The 17,022-nt window shown below is 44.2% G+C and overlaps 1 protein-coding gene and 1 long non-coding RNA gene across 14 annotated transcripts in view; one reads left to right on the forward strand and one right to left on the reverse strand.

Annotated features, from left to right (window-relative positions):
- NR2C2 (nuclear receptor subfamily 2 group C member 2) overlaps positions 1 to 14,510 on the forward strand; it is a 90,139-nt gene extending 75,629 nt beyond the window's left edge. For all 13 annotated transcript variants that reach the window (XM_032262356.1, XM_032262353.1, XM_032262350.1 and 10 more), the window contains 5 exons: positions 2,092 to 2,213; positions 4,330 to 4,469; positions 5,848 to 5,985; positions 6,951 to 7,056; positions 8,177 to 14,510. In XM_032262356.1, coding sequence (XP_032118247.1) covers positions 2,092 to 2,213; positions 4,330 to 4,469; positions 5,848 to 5,985; positions 6,951 to 7,056; positions 8,177 to 8,351 — 681 coding nt within the window. In that variant the 3' untranslated portion in view covers positions 8,352 to 14,510. The remainder of the gene's footprint in view (positions 1 to 2,091; positions 2,214 to 4,329; positions 4,470 to 5,847; positions 5,986 to 6,950; positions 7,057 to 8,176) is intronic.
- LOC116539424 lies at positions 7,202 to 14,880 on the reverse strand. Its single transcript, XR_004264039.1, has 2 exons — positions 12,678 to 14,880; positions 7,202 to 8,365 (listed from the first exon to the last, which is right to left on the reverse strand). It is a non-coding gene; the product is annotated as an uncharacterized LOC116539424 (long non-coding RNA).
- Positions 14,881 to 17,022: the final 2,142 nt, after the last annotated feature.

A 17,022-nucleotide genomic window follows, 5' to 3' on the forward strand; every position in this document is an offset into this window, starting at 1 on the left:
AACAAAAAAAAAAAAAAAAAAAAAAAAAAAATCAAACCTTGGGGCCAGGCGCGGTGACTCACAACTATTATCCCAACACTTTGGGAGGCCAAGGCACGGAGATCACTTAATCACTTTTAAGGTCAGGAGTTCAAGACTAGCCTGGCCAATGTGGTGAAATCACATCTCTACTAAAACTACAAAAATTAGCCAGGCATGGAGGCGCACGCCTGCAGTCCCACCTACTCGGGAGGCTGAGGCATGAGAATCGCTTGAACCCAGGAGGCAGAGGTTGCAGTGAGCCAAGATTGTGCCACTGCACTCCAACCTGGGCAACAAGTGAAACTCTGTATCAAAAAATAAAAATTAAACCTTGGAGTGAACTCATCTGCGAACTGTGGCATTTGATATTATGACTTCAAGCTGGATCTTGTGTTCCAGAATGATAGTCGCATTATGAAGTATTTTCACTTGTCCTTTGCTCACAGTGCCATTTGTTTCTGAAGGTAACCCTGAAGAGGCGTGGCCCATCATTGCTAAGACAGGCTGACGTATTGGTAATTGCTGAGGGTAACTGCTGTTCTGACTGCTTTGTCCCTGCCTTTCTGTGACAGCCTGGCTGCCCCGTGGGCTCAGGCAGGCCCTTTTGTCTCTTCTCTGTGTCACAGAAACGCTATAAAATCTACAACAAGCAGGTAGCCAGCCATTGATCCTGACTACTATGCCCTCTAGAGCCACAGAAAGCAGATCCCTTGAAGAGTGCTGTTAAGGCCTCACGGGTCTTCCTCGTGCCCTCTTTCACTGGTCTTGCTTTTTCTACAGGACATTCAGAGGGCACCTGAAGCCCTCAGTCTCTGGGTCTCCAGACTGCTGAGTCGTCCTAATTCCCCAATATATTTTTTTTTTTTTAACAAATACTCATTTAGTCTGAAGTCTAGGTAATTGTGGCTCGCTGTAACCTCAAACTCCTGGGCTTGAACTCCTGGGCTCAAGTGACCCTCCTGCCTCAGCCTTCCAAGTAGCTAGGACTACAGGCATGCACCACCATGCCCAGCTAATTTTTATTTTTATTTTTTGTAGAGACAGGGTCCTCAATATGTTGCCCAAGCTGGTCTCAAACACTTGGCCTCAAGCAATCCTCCCGCTTTGGCCTCCAAAAGTGCTGGGATTACAGGCAAAAGCCACTGCGCCTGACCCAGCATTTTTTTACTAGAGTCACTTAGGAAGTTAGGTCCCTGCTCCTAGTTTACCAAAGTTACCTAAGAAACAGGTCACCAGTACGATTCCAGCTTCAAAGGCATTGGAGCCCCTTCTAGATAATGAAATTCCTGGAGCCTAGCCCAACATTCTAATCATGGGATATCATCCCCTACCACGAGTGCTGCTTAGCTGTTGCTCACTGCTATCTTAAGACCATCTACCAAAGTGCCTGCTAGCCCATGAAGTTAGCCCATTACCCAGATTTATTTTTTATTTTTATTTTTTTGAGACTGAGTCTCACTCTGTCACCCATATTGGAGTGCAGTGGTATGATCTTGGTTCACCACAGCCTCCGCCTCCCAGGTTCAAGCGATTCTCCTGCCTCAGCCTCCCAAGTAGCTGGGATTATAGGCGCACACCACCACACTTGGCTAATTTTTATATTTTTAGTAGAGACGGGGTTTCACTATGTTGGCCAGGCTGGTCTCAAACTCCTGACCTCAGGTGATCTGCCTGCCTCAACCTCCCAAAGTACTGGGATTATAGGCATGAGCTACTGCACCTGGCCCCTATTCCCCAGATTTAATTTAGACCTTAACCTATGGGTCAAAATGGAGTTGCCATAGAACAAATAACAATTTAGCCGAGGTAAGACTTGAGGAGTATGTTTTTGTGTGAGTTGGCTGGGAAGATCGCCTTAGGCTTATGGACCACATTCCAAGGCCCATTAGACCCTTAGTTCACTGAGGAAGAAGACATGGGGAGTCTATGCAAGCCCCCACTGCAGGGGACTTCACAGAGAGTGACTCTAGATGCCACTGTTATTGAAGCATGACAGGGATACACGTTGACAGACAAAGCCATCGCCTGTCCTTCCTTCACCTCCTATGCCATGTGCTTTCTCTTTTCCAGCTTACAATGCCCAGCCCGATGCCAGAGTACCTCAATGTGCACTACATCTGTGAGTCTGCGTCCCGTCTGCTGTTCCTCTCAATGCACTGGGCTCGGTCAATCCCAGCCTTTCAGGCACTTGGGTAAGTGGCCACTTTTCTCTGCATGTATCCTTGGACGAGGGCCTTCCTCTCCCTAGGAATGACCTGGAAGAACTCTGAGGGCCCTTCTTCTAGTTTGACTGTTCCTATAACCTCATTCAAAGGACTGCGAGTTTCTTTAAGTATAGTTAGTGGACTGGTAACAGGGTTACCAGTTGCCAGTTTTGCAGTGTTCCTTAAACCTTTACGGAGTCTCCTACGTACACCAAGGATTTGGTACTGGGAGCTGAGGATAGAGAAGAATGTAGAAGGCAAGGGTAGTCCTTCGCACTGTGCTATGGCACAGTGTGACTCTCAAACTGAAGCCAGGTCGGGAACTGTGCCTAGCTTTCATAAAGTGAATGTGAATCAGCTGTTTCCTCAAACACTGATTTACATTCTCTCACAAGCCACAGTGCCAACCGTCACATTGAGTAGTACAGACCCTGGTGTCATCTCTGCAGGAAGCCCCCCTTTTCTTGCTTTCTTGAGCACTACTTTTGTTTATTTCTCCTCTAAATCCCAACATTGGCTCTGCCAGTGTGCCAAGTGCTGTGTAGCTCGTGTAACTGCCATCGTGTCATCAGGTGGCTGGCAGTCTGGTTGAAAGATAAGTAACCATATAAAAATGGAAATACTGTGAGAGTTAATGCATATTGCAGAGTAACCATCCTTAGGTAATATGTGGAAAACACTAGAATGGAGGGCAGGGTTGTCTAGTAGGTTATACTGTTGGGTTTGGGGCAAACAGACCTGGTTGTCGGGCCATAAGAATAGCCCTTGTCAGCTGTGTGGCCTTGTGCAAGTCACTGTACCTCTCTGAGCCTCCAGTTTCTCATTGTAGAAGCCTTGCATGGGTTTAAGATCTATAAAGCTCAGTGCCTGGCATGCAAGGGACTCAGCAGAAGGCAGTGTGGTTCTGTGGTCAGTTGGTATGGGATATGTCCTAAGTAGTTGTTAGAATGGTCACCTCCTTCCATTATTAAAGAAAAGGCAGACAGAATTGTCTCATTCTCCAGGGAGAACTAGATAGGTGATGACTGCTAAACAAGTATTAGGAGTTTCATTGTTAGCTCTTTGGAGAATAGCCTACCCCTTGCTACCACGTGGTAGGTGGTGTAACTTCAGGCAGTTGTTTTTTTAATAACACCACAGTCTACAGTTATTAGTACTGGTAGGTACCTCAGATTTTCTAACTGGAGTTAAAACATGGTCCACCCACTGCCCTGAGTATACTTTTTCTAGTTGGGTAATTTGGAACTTCCTCCAATTTCTCAGCCCGGGCTAGATAAAATGTGCTACCACATTTAAAGTGGTTTTAGTTACATTTCATGTACTGTTTTTCATAAGTTAATGTCCAGGGTGCAGTGATCATAGTAAAATGCTAGATGTACATCTGGGGCATTTGGGAGTGACACAGTGCAGTAGCCCTGGTTCTCACTGCCCTCCTGTGGCTGGGCCACCCTTGAGGCAACTGGAGAAAACAGTGTTGTCAAGACAGCCCAGTTTCTTTGACCTCCTGAAATCTTGAGACAGGTGAGGGAGTGCCATTTGGGATTTCTGAGAATAAGGATGTAGTGTTTTATGATACGCCAACCTTGCTGACTAACCTGAGTAGAATTTAGCCAGGGCAGGGCTGGAAGCGGCCTTAACTGGACCCCCATCCTCCCTGCGTCAGTCTCAGCTCCAGCACAGAGCCTGCCTCCTGCCCTACAAGGTATGCAGGGTATGTTTCTGCCCTGCAGCCTCTTAATGACCTTGGGTGAAGGACCTAAGTAACTGATACCATCTCCTGGAGCAGAGCAGAGCCAGGATGCTGAGGCTTTAGAAGGCTGTAGGAAATGAAGGTTTGGCCATACCTATTAAAATTTCTCATTATTTAAGTCTAAAGAATGTTTTTTAAGAGAATAGTTGATTATCAGAAAAACTTTAGTTACAACATTCATAGACTTAGTCATAGATTTCATCATTTTCTTGGAGAATGATCCTGAATAGCACTTCAGCAAATACTTGCTCAATTTACCTGTTTGGGAAATGCTGGGACTTAGTGCCTGCATGCCCCACAACCTTGGAGAAATGCCAACATATACCACACTCAGCCTCATCTCTATATCCCCAGGCAGGACTGCAACACCAGCCTGGTGCGGGCCTGCTGGAATGAGCTCTTCACCCTCGGCCTGGCCCAGTGTGCCCAGGTCATGAGTCTCTCCACCATCCTAGCCGCTATCGTCAACCACCTGCAGAACAGCATCCAGGAAGGTAGGGTCCAGGGACTTGGGGCTGGGGTGTGTCTTGGTCTAGCCTGGTGGCCATGGAGCAGAGCCCAGCCCTGGTTGGAGGCCCATGTCAAAGACATCTTTGTTGACCCAGGCTGGCACCATAGCATATTGGCTAGCCTCAGTGTCCCACAGTATCCATAGGCTGAGGGTAATTTGACTTTTAAGTTATGGAACCTTTGGACTGGGCGTGGTGGCTCATGCCTCTAATCCTTTGTTAGGTCAGGCAGGAGGATTACTTGAGCCCAGGAGTTTGAGACCAGCCTGGGCAACATAACAAGACCTTGTCTCTTGAAAAATACAAAACATTAGCCAGGCCTCAGGAGGCTGAGGCAGGAGGATTGCTTGAGTCCAGAGTTTGAGGCCATGGTGAGCTGTGATCATGCCATGTACTCCAGCCTGGGTAACAGAGCAAGAACCCATCTCAATGAATGAATGAATGAATCAATGTTACAGGACCGTTATCAGTCAGAATATGTAAATTTCTGCCAGACTGCACTCTTCATATAATTAATATGAAGAAAAAAATGGAAAAGGTCAATTTCTTGATAGGCATTTAGTGGTGATCTTTTCAGAATAATCACAGCTGATATTTTCGTCTTCATTGATAGGTTACTTTTCTCATGTATAATAGTTCAAAGATCCTCACAACCCTATAAATTAGGGACTATTACCTCATTTTTCCATATGGAGGAACTGAGGCCCTGATAAGGTCCCTGGCTTGCTCCAAATGAAACAGTAAGTACAAAAACAAGGGCACAGGCCAAGCACAGTGGCCCACACCTGTAATCCCAGCACTTGGGAGGCCAAGACGGGGGAATCATCGGAGGTCAAGAGTTCAAGACCAGCCTAGCCAACATGGTGAAATCCCATCTCTACTAAAAATACCAAAAATAAAAGGCCGGACATGGTGGCTTACGCCTGTAATCCCAGCACTTTGGGAGGCTGAGGTGGGCAGATTGCCTGAGCTCGGGAGTTTGAAACCAGCCTAGGCAACATGGCGAAACCCCATCTCTACTAAAAATACAAAAAGTTAGCTGGGTGTGGTGACGGGAACCTGTAATCCCAGCTACTCGGGAGGCTGAGGCATCCTGCCTCAGGCCAAGGGAGCTGCCTGGCAGCAGGGCCAGGAAGAATCACTGGTCTAGGAATTCATTATCGAGGTAGAACCCATATTGGAGCAGACTTTGCATACCTCTTGTCACTTCAACTGCAGCTGGAAAATGAAGCTCTTGTTCATCTTGAGATTACTTATTTTTAAATGTGAAATCGTCCCATTTCTTTCCATCTGTGGCCCTCAAATAAGCTAGTTTTATTGTTCTTACCCACCTTTCTCAGAGATTTGTGATCTTGGTTTCTAGATAAACTTTCTGGGGACCGGATAAAGCAAGTCATGGAGCACATCTGGAAGCTGCAAGAGTTCTGTAACAGCATGGCGAAGCTGGATATAGACGGCTATGAGTATGCATACCTTAAAGCTATAGTTCTCTTTAGCCCCGGTAAGATATGCAGTGGGGATGCATGACCCTTTTCCACCTGTATCTACTGATGTTTCTGAACATGAACATGTTGTCATCAGTGGTGTAGAAAGAGCCCTGCAGATTATATGTGACCTAGATGTTTTGCTAGATAACATAAATACATAAATGCTGTTAATTCTTGCCTTTACAGCCCCAAAGAAATATGTTCCAGTGCCTGATGTCACGCACTGAATAGATTTGTGTCCTAATTAAACCATTGGCCAAACAAGACTACAGCATACAAAAGTGTGCTACCACCCGATATCCTTTTTTTTTCTGTTTTTGGCTCTTAGGAGTTTCCAAGTTTTATTAGCATATATAATCCAGTACACATTGAAGCTCTACCTGTTTGCACAGAATGTGTATAGCAGTAGCAGCAGCTGCTGCAGAGCATGATAAAAGGTATGTTCACAGGAGATGAAGAGGCAGCGATCAGGATGTCTGGGCTGGCCTCACTTCCCTCAGCTGTTCTCTCAAGGTCTCTGAAGAAGTCACTCAGGCTGACTGCTGACCTCACAGTAGGGGTTGGACACAACTTAACCTTTTCCTCTTCCTTCCCAGCCCTCCGCTCACTAACAACAAAATAGCTAATTGAGACAAATTATATAATTAAATATTTAGAAAGTAAATGACAATTTCTAATTTTATGTGATAGTTTTTAAAACTATGTTTTCTAGGGTAGTAGGAAGCCAGATGTCTGGAACCAACCAGGTGGGACTGCTCAGGCTGGCATCTACTCAGGGTCCCCGACCCCCTCCCAGGAACTTCAGGCCTGGGCAGAAAACAGGAAAACCCAGCATTCTAATATCTAAACTAGATCAGTCTTTGAATTCAGTTTGTTAATACTTGAGAAGTTTGCAGAAGTTTGACTAAAAATACTAAGAAGTCTGCAAGTGAGACTTTTCAAATTCAGAGGGAATTTGGAGGTACTTTTCTGTTTTCAGATCATCCAGGTTTGACCAGCACAAGCCAGATTGAAAAATTCCAAGAAAAGGCACAGATGGAGTTGCAGGACTATGTTCAGAAAACCTACTCGGAAGATACCTACCGGTGAGTCATTTAGGTACACGCTCTTGCTTGGGGCAGCAAAGAGTGTGGTTGAGTCTATAGTTTCAAATATAAGTTATGTTAGCCTTTCCATTTTTAGCAGCCTGATAGAGCCTCCATTGGATCACACTCTAATTCTTGAGTTTTGTTTTTTTCCAAGCTCCCAAGAGCTAGAGAGAATTCTTGAATTCTAGAGGCGGCATAGAGAGTGCCAGCAGGAGGGCCAGGACTGCGGCTGATTATGGCATTGCTGTGTGACTGTGACTGTGGCCTCAGATTGCTATTCTTTAATTGGAAAAGTTGGAGCAGATGCTGTATGGCTTGTTCCGGGGCTAACACTGTACATGAGGTTTGAGTTCTCATGGAGATTGCCTTATCCAGAATAGTTTGAAAGGTCTGCTCCTCTGGTCAGTATCCATTGAAGCAGCAGTGCTAGAGTACTTGACAGAAAAGTTCTCATTGACAGAAATCAAACCTGACCCCTATAAAGGAGTGTATGAGTTGTATAAAGTCATTTTACCTTCAGATAAACTGATGGAAAAAAGTTTATTTGGGTGAAAATTAACGATATTATTTGTAATGAATGTGTAGCCATATATATATATATAAATTAGCTTTTCTCATGGAGATTTAGACAGGAAAGTTTTCAGATCTGCCAAAGGGCAGAATGCATTGACAGGCTTTTCAGTCAAGGATGGAAGAATGCTTTCCTGTGACAGCTTCTGACCTAACGGAAGCTACATGAATTTGTGAGACCCTTTCAAGTAAAGTATTTCCCTCCCCATCATATCCCCCTAAAATAAACATTGGAACAAAATTGACAGCATGGGAAGACACACAGGCCCACCTTCCCCAAAGTGTGTCCCCTGCACAGACCTCAGTCTGCAGGAGCCCCATGGAACAGAGGTGTCTTGGGTGTACATACATTTTGTACTCACTTGTTTGGTTTTTTCTCATGATAAATTTCTTTAAAAGGAACTGTTGAAATCAGAAAAGAGAGGTGGGTAGATGGATGCATTTGGTTTGATTCTGTGCAGTTCAGACAGGGCCCCAGGGGCCTGTGCTGAGCTGTGGTTGAAGGGTATCAAATAGTCTCCTTTTCCAATGACTCTCTCTTTTACAGATTGGCCAGGATCCTCGTTCGCCTGCCGGCACTCAGGCTGATGAGCTCCAACATAACAGAAGAACTTTTTTTTACCGGTCTCATTGGCAATGTTTCGATAGACAGCATAATCCCCTACATCCTCAAGATGGAGACAGCAGAGTATAATGGCCAGATCACCGGAGCCAGTCTATAGTGCACACCACACACCTGCCAAGGAGCAAAAGAATCCTCCCAGGACCGTTCACATACAAAGAAAAGTAAAGTAGTGGTATTTTGGTATGTGCAAATATTTCCATATGTTAGCCATTTCCTGTCTGGTTTTTCCTTATCTGTTAATCCCAGACAATAGCAATTAAGACTAGTAGGATCCTTTCCTGACAAGAAATGTTTTAATGCCTTTTGATGAAGCAGCAGATTTTGAAACAATCTTTTAACTCAATTTATATTTAGAAATTCTCAAAGGGCAAAAAACAAAGGTTTTCTAACGTCAGAGACTAGTATTAAAGAAAACTGAAAGAACCTAAGAGAATAGTATGTGTGTGTATATATATAAAAAGTCCTTGGAATTATAGATACTAATTACCAGGGTAATAATATTAGCACTTTCTAAGCACTTAGCAATGTGTAATGTTAGTAACATCTTGCCTGTGGGCAGGGCAAACGGAAAACTGTGTATGTCTTTTGCCGAAATGCTAATGATTTCTGTGAAAACTCACTAGGGTACAGGAGACAATCATTTATGTTTAAGAAAAGGCATCATTCCTAATTGTGTGCACATGTTGTGGTTGAGCTGAATTCTGTGAATGGAAACATGGCTCATTTGCATCATGCAGTAAGTGAGAGTGTGGCGGCACAGTCGGTGGTGACCCAGACCAGAAGCTTCTAGCCACAGAGCGGACATTTGTCAGGTTCCCTGACCACTTGGTCCTGGTCTCTGATGCGCATCTACAGATCCCTCTAGAACCTGGGGTTCTCCTTTGATGACTTAGTTGTCTGAATTGGAGTACAACTAATCAGACATTAACTGCCAAATGAGATGTACAATTCCTCTAGCAAGTGCAAACATCCCCAAGTCACGTCCAGCGCTCATGGCAGATGGAGCCTTCTGACCGAAAAGCACAAGGTTGGCATTTTGAGCCCTTGACAGTACTTCCAATACAATTGGGGGTGCCTGTGTGTTTGTCCAGATGGAGGAGCGTGGCCTTGGAGTGTGAGGGTTACCTTCCCAGGACTTTTCTACTCCAAATGCCCCCTTGAAAAGGACTCATGTTTATGCAGTTCTGTCAGAACTGTGAGGCTGGAGTGGGGCTGGGCAGGAGCTTCCTGTGCCACCTAGCCAGAGTGGCCGGAGCCTGGTAAAACTGGATGGAAGGTTTCAGGATAGTTTTTCCTGTTGACCTTAATACCAGAGATTTTAAAAATGTGTGCAGACTCAGCATCTCTGTTGGCAAGTCTGTTAATATTAGCACACCATGCACTTTGGTTCCCCCAGGTGTGTGCCAGCCGACCACCCCAGAGCATTTTAAATGCAGGCTGCCTGCTCCTTAAAAACAACCCACTATTCCCATTCCCAAGGCGATAGTCTTTTTCCTCATAAATTATAGCAATCAGAGTTTACAGCAAGAACAGAGTATGCTGATAAGAAAGTTATGTCTAACTTTCAACACCCATAAATTCTCATGGATGTGAATAAATAGCAAGCTCTTCCTGTTTGAGAAACATGGCATGTGGAAGACCAGGTCAAGTGTTTTCTCTTTTGAATAGTCCAGATTAAGAAAAAGCACCTTGTCGGGTTAAGTTTGCCTGTTGATTTGTTAATCAGATGGTATCAAAAAAGATCCCCAAACACTCCCCTGCCTCACAGGTGCTCTGATCTGGCTCAGGCTGGTGCCACACATGTGGTTGCACGGGGGTGCAGGCAATGGAAGCTGTTGCAGGCTCAAGGCAGAACAGAATGCTTGATTCCGAAGGGTTAGCAGCACTTTACGCAAGTCACTATTAGTGGGGTAAGTGGGAACAATATCTCCAACTTCTGAATTCTTTAGATTTAATTGTATCATTTTCTACTTCTTGCCTTGGCAACAAATTTTGAGAATAGTGGGGGTGGCCATTATAAACTGATGGAAAGGATTTAATTTTGCCAGCTTAATTTTTACTTTTCTAACCCTGATGTGTTTTCAGTTTCAAAATTAAGACAAAAAAACGGCTGAGAAAATGGAATTGCGGCAGGTTTGTTTCATCTCTGCTTTACACAGATTGTTGCCCGCCTTCTGTCCTTTTGATTCTTGAGTGTGAGCATGAGGGCCATGTTGCAGTTCTTGGGAATATACACATAACAGCTTTCAGATCCCAGTTCTTGGTGTTGGTATAAAGGTCTCCACCAGCCCCTCTTCTCATTTCCAGGTCACTCAGTGGCAGCCAGTAGGCCATTTAGACTCAGGTGGATAAAGAAGTCTTGGGCTCTGGTGAAACAGCCTTGCAGAAAATGTGATTTTGCTTGGGAAGGTGCTGATTCTAACCTGGTCTTGCTCGTTAAGTCCCTTTGCTGGTGATGGCTGGTTTTGGGTTTTGAACACTACTTTGTCAGTTTCTCAGATCCTCTTGGCCTTAGATTGAAGTGGCCTTTTCTTTAAGGATCATGTCCACATAAGCTGAATTCTTGGTGCTTGAACTCATTTCAAGCCTTTGACTGCAGGTCCATTTCAGCTCCTGTCAGGTTTGTTAAGGAAAGTTAGCCCAAAGTCAAGAATTAAAGAGATCCCAAACCAAATATTTGAGCTCCATCTTTCACAGTGCTTACAACCGTTGTTAGCAGTTTGTGAAACTCTGGGTTTCATGAAGTGAGACGTGTCCTCTGGCTGCTGAACTCCACAGCACCACATCATGCTTCCTCTTCTACTGGCCTGGCCGCTCTCCCTTAGTGAGGAGAAGCAGCTGGCTCAGAGAGGTGGAACAGACACATGCTGTCATCTCTTAGTTAAGTGGGCTCTTTTCCAGAAGTATCTCAGGTAATGTTGGGTTAAGACAGATAAATGTTGAAATTGGTGGAGATCATTACACATTAACATAAAAGGACAGGAAGAGATTTTTTTGAAAGACCAAATTAGTTGAGCAAGTAATACTTTTCAAGTTACTCCTGGAAGGTGTTTTTAAGGAAGTATGTTACCTACCATACTCTCCAAATTTGACATTTCTGTGTGTGTGTGTCCTGCAGGGTTCCATTATTTGTCTAACCCTTGCCATAAGGCTGTTGTATGAGGTTCTTTTGCTGTTCTGGGCTTTAATTTCAGGTGTCGTCACTTGTAAGATGTGTTGTGTAACTGCCCTCAAAAGAGGGACTGATTTTTAGCTTGTCATTGTCAGTATTGAATGTGGACTCTTCTGAGGCAATTAGGACACTAAGCCTGGTGGAACCATGGATGCCTTGGGCTCCCTAATCTCATGGCAGTATTCACGCTACATACATACTTGGCTGTCTTGTCTGGGGGATAGTTATGGCAAGGAGCAAAAAATTCTAAGGACTCTAGCTGTTTCTAGGGCTTTTACTCTCATAGTCCTTTAAGGACATTTCCTGCAGAGCAGTCTTGTCACAGCCCTCCCTCTGCAGGGCTTCCAGCCCCTGGCTGCAGTCAGCAGTTCATACCACATCTGTGCATCCATGTTCTGAGACCTGATGTCATTGGAGTCCAGAAGTTTGTTGCAACTTTCCAGTGTAAATGACTTTACATGCAATGGGGTCATAGGTAACATTTGCTTCTCTAAGTCCAGATCATGGAAAGTCTCATCATCTGACAGCCAGTCTTCTCCCAGAGAGGGTGGTGCCCATTGGGCCCTGGGAATGCCTCAGCCAGCAAAGCAGATGCCCCATGTGCTTCCTTTTTCCAGCTTCCATTCTCTTGGTTATGCGGCTCTTTGAAAATGTCTTAACTTTGATGTAAATTTTAAAAGCCAACCCTTCATTGAGACAGGGTTGGTTTGGGTCTTTTGTACGCAGGGTGTGGACCTCCTCATTGTGTGCCTCCCGCCAGCGTGCACTTCACATGTCCAGCCCTGGGTCCCTTCAGCAGCATTGTGCGTGTACAGGTTACTAGGCTGCAAGACTGAATGAATGTACATGTGTTTATATCCCCTCTATATGTACAGTGTATATAGTGTGTGTATGTGTACATAGATGTATATTATGTATACAGACATGTATCCAAACTTTCCTTATGTTTTAAAGAGAGTTTTTGATAAAGTTGCTAACGTAAACTGATGTGGGTGTTGCAAGGTCCCTCAGCAGGGAAGATTTGCTGGTGATTTCTTCACTCCATTTTCCTTTGGGTGAGCGTGCCTGGGAAGGGCCATGACGTCAGAATTTCCATTCTGCACAAGGAATAATTCCAGGCAGAAAACGTTCTGACAGGGTGACATTTCTTTATGTTTTTAGGTTCAGACAAGAGCCAGGAAGTTGGAAGACAGTTTATCTTAATATCTAAAACTAAATAGGAATTTTTTTGTGCACCTATTCATGGCCTACCTGGAAGGAACTTGGCAGTTGAGTTGAGCCATCAGCCTTCCCAGCTACTCAGCTCTATTGAGCAGCCCAGAGACAGGCATTATGGTCAAAGATTCAGAACGCTCTGTGTAAGTGAGGCCTGACTCCCAAAGATGGTAGCAATGTTCCAGGCTTGCTCTGTGCTCAGTCAGCAAGATTTTGGGTACTGTCCTGTGAGTAAACAAATAGAAATTCCCATCTATCTATCGCCAATTAAAAATAACCTACCAAGTATTCTTTAAAATTAAGCATGGACATTGATGGCTAACCTTTGTGCCATATAAGCTACAAATCGCAAGTTACTTCTCTAACTGTAAGCATGTGAATGAAATCCACAGACTTAATTCCTTTCTGTAAATTATGATTTTAAATTTTCAGATAAAAATTACATTTTAATATGGGTATGTGTGTCCTTAAAGCTACAGATACCAAATTTTCCTTGTCCAGGTCTATTCTGATGAATTTTACCCCTTAATCTGGCCTTAAACTGAGACTTGGTGAGACTCAGCCCTAGAGAGCCAGGGCCCGGCCCAGCAGTAGTGCTCATGGACCTGGGAAGCAGGGGCCTGCTGGAAGGAATCACTGGATCACTGCAAAAACTCACATAATCCACAGGTTGCTCTTTTTCTTTTAAAAATAAGTTATTGAAATGTGTTAAACACACTTTATGAGACCATAGTACTCAGTGCCTTTTGTGAGACAGTGGGTTATTTAGCCTTCAGCTTCCCTGTTTTTGATGTAGAGAAAGCTTCTGCTACTTCATTGGCCTCATCCCACAAGATTGTACGACCTTTCCCTGTCATAGCCTGTCGTGACAATCACACTATTGGAAGTGGCTTTCTACTTAAAATGAAAATAGAAGCGTCACAGTCTCTAAATGAATTGAAATAAAAAATTTCCTTTGGGGCTATTTATCTTAACAGCAATCTAAAACCAAAATGTGAGCTTAAAAAAGGTATCTTTGCGGGGGAGAAAAACGTCATATATTTTTAATGCCCAGCTATACTTTCAGTTAAGAAGCCAATAATTTTGGTGTCTTGGTATTTGTACATGCAACATAGAAAAAAATGCTCAACATTTATTGATTGATAGACTGTTAAAGTTTAGTGTTTGGATAACATTTGGAAGTAGTAGACTTTACATTAAAAAAATGGCTTTTCTTTAGGAAAGTATAATCAATTATTTTAACAACCATAGCATTCATGGACTCAAATGCTGCTGCCACACACAACTCAAGTGCTGGAATATTTTTCTACAGTCTCTCTGTTCTACAGATTATCTTGTAAACCAGTGTTCAACTAGTTTTATAACTGAAAAGCTGCACATTTTTCACAGTACAAGCTGTAGTTTTTACTTGTAGTTTGGACTTCTCTGTTAGAATGTAACTGCATTACCAGCCCTTTTAAAGGCATCTATCAAAGGAAAATTTGGGTGTTAGATTTTCTTGGGACCGTTTCTGTAACCTCTGCCCTTCACAATATAAAAAATATTGGTTATGCCATTACATTTTAATGCCAGGTTTAAAACCTGTTGAGAGCTGCAGCTTTATACAGCTTTCTTCTCCCTGTGAAATCACTTTGTTTATGTGATGGCATTTAAAAAATAGCATGTTGTTTTTAAACTGAATTTTATATCTAATCAATGTCTTCAGTCTTGAAGAAGAATTTGCATTGTTGTGTTTGTATATAGAGTATTGCAGTGCATGAATTAGCTTTATGCATTTTATTAAATGCTGTTTCAATGTGGCATTATTGTTGTGGCTTAATACTACTACCTAAATGAGGTTTATACTATTAAAAGTGAATTAAAGACTAACGTGCATCCTGCTCCTCATTTTTCTTCATAATAGTGAACCCTGGCCCCCAGACAATGCAGCACTCTCCTTTGTCACGGAGATGAAGCATCCTGGTGGTACTGTCTCTACAGCTCTCCAGCTCCTACCTTAGCCTTAGTGGCCAAGGGGGATTGGGCCCTCTGTGGCCCACTGGATTTGTTAATGCCTTTAGCGGGAAACCCTGGCAGGACAGTTTCTACATCCACCCAGCAGCAGGGCAGCTCCTTGGTGTGGAACTAGGAAAGCCACACAGATGTTTCTGGAGCAGAACACAGTTGGGCTGCTGACCACTCAGGTGTCATTACAGACAGGCCTTAAACTGGCAAGCTCATTCTCTAAGGATATGTGTGATTATCAAGGGTAAAAATAAGTTCCAGAAGTTAGTTAGAACATATTCATATCTCACCTCTCATGTTCCAGGTGAGGATTCTGAGGTCCAAAGTCAGATGCACAACAGAATTCACTGGCAGCCAGCTAGAGCCTTGCTCTGTCACCAAGGCTGGAGTGCACTGCAGCTTCAACCTCGTGGGCTCAAGCAGTCTTCCTGACTCAGCCTCCTGAGTAACTGGGACCATGCAGATACAGGTTTAGATGGCACTGCCAGGTGCCTCAAAGAGAAGAAACGTGGTCATTTCAGAAGAAAAATGCTGGTGAACACTGCTTATTCAAATAAGATTAAGAACATGTATCAATTACAAAATCCTCACATTTTCTCCAATTTTTTCCCATTTCTGTACATTTTAAACCCATCTTTTATACTACTAAACAAAATAGAGAAAGACAAAGGTTTAAAGAGAAACTATCCAGGGTCAAGTAGCCTATAAGGGACAAAAAAGAAAATGGTGTTTATTTCCACAAATTATCTGCTGCCCGTGAAGCCAGCCACACAAGCAGTAAGTAACTGCACCACAAGAATGGCTGCTGCCTCCACACACATCCCTTCAGGGTCTGGGCTGTCCACCTTACACCCATCACTCCTGTGTCAAGCCTGAACTCAAACCCTGGTTTTCTGTCCCATTAGGGACTAGACATTTATTCTGTCTAGAGAGAGGTCACCACTCTTGGCTTAGGACGTTCCTGCTGGTTAGCCTCTTTGGGTGTTAGAGGAAGGCTTTCTGTGTCACAGGCTATGGAGACCTAAAGTGCAGATAAAGACCAAAAGGAACTAGGTGCTTTCTGAAGAGCCCTTGCGGCCAAGTAGAAAGCCCAGGCAGCTGGTGTCAAGGTCAAGACTGCAGTCAAGTTGGGTGGGAAACTGAAACCAGCAGCAGGAGGGCTCTCAGAGAGAGCTTTTGTCCGCCCACCCTCCAAAATGCTGATGGCAGAGAGACAAGCCGCTAGATTTCAATTAAACACCCCCTTCAGAAGTCTGTAGTCACTCAAGGAACATCTGTCCGTTATACATCAGACTCCTGCCCACCATCCCCTCCCACCCCCCACAGGCCATCACCCCAAACACAGGTCTGGTACAAAATCAAACTTGAGCATCAAATGTAAAAGATCCAAATGGGCTCAATTTAATGTGAAAATCTCCAACAGTTAATGAAACACATTGTAGTGTGACATTTCACCAGCCAGCTACTTCATGTGGCAAAAAAGGCAGCCTTTTCCCCATTTTACAGTTTCAGTTACAGACCCAGAAAGCTTATTTAAGACTTGGTCAAGGCCCCAGTAGGTAGAGGAATGAAAACTTCAGTCCTGCTCTTCCAATCACCACCATCCTTTTTTAATTATTTTAACCACTGCTTGCCTGTATCAGATAAAGTCAAGTCTCCTTGGCTGAGTTTCTAGGGGTCCATGATCCAAGTGGTCCTTCACTTTATAATTAAACCTATTTAAAAAAAATTTTTTTTTTAGACAGTCTTGCTGTCACCCACATTGGACTGCAGTGGCACGATCTCTACTGACTGCAACCTCCGCCTCCCAGGTTCAAGTGATTCTCCTGCCTCAACCTCCAGAGTAGCTGGGACCACAGGCGCGTGCCACCATGCCTGGCTAATTTTTTGTATTTTTAGTAGAGACAGGTTACACGGTGTTAGCCAGGATGGTCTCAATCTCCTGACCTCGTGATCTGCCCACCTCGGCCTCCTAAAGTTCAGGGATTACAGGCGTGAGCCAATGCGCCCAGCCTTAAAATTTTTTTTCTTGAGTCAGTCTTGCTCTGTGGCCCAGGCTGGAGTGCAGTGGCACGGCCATGACTCACTATACCCTCGACCTCCCAGGCTCAAGAGATCCTCCCACCTCAGCCTCCCAAATAGCTGGGACTACAGATGCATAACACCACACCCAGCTAACTTTTGTATTTTTTGTAGGGACAAGGTCTTGCCACATTGCCCAGGCCGGTTTTAAACTCCTGGGCTCAAATGATCTGCCCACATCAGCCTCCCAAAGTGTTGGGATTACAGGCATGAGCCACCACACCCAGCCTAGCTAAATCTGTTCTTAAGGTGACCCTAGAGGGCTCTACTGTCTTCTGGAGGCTGAAACCTCCAC

This window comes from Sapajus apella, unplaced genomic scaffold, assembly GCF_009761245.1.
Source record: "Sapajus apella isolate SASKATOON/1434 unplaced genomic scaffold, GSC_monkey_1.0 scaffold128, whole genome shotgun sequence".
Lineage (NCBI taxonomy): Eukaryota > Metazoa > Chordata > Mammalia > Primates > Cebidae > Sapajus > Sapajus apella.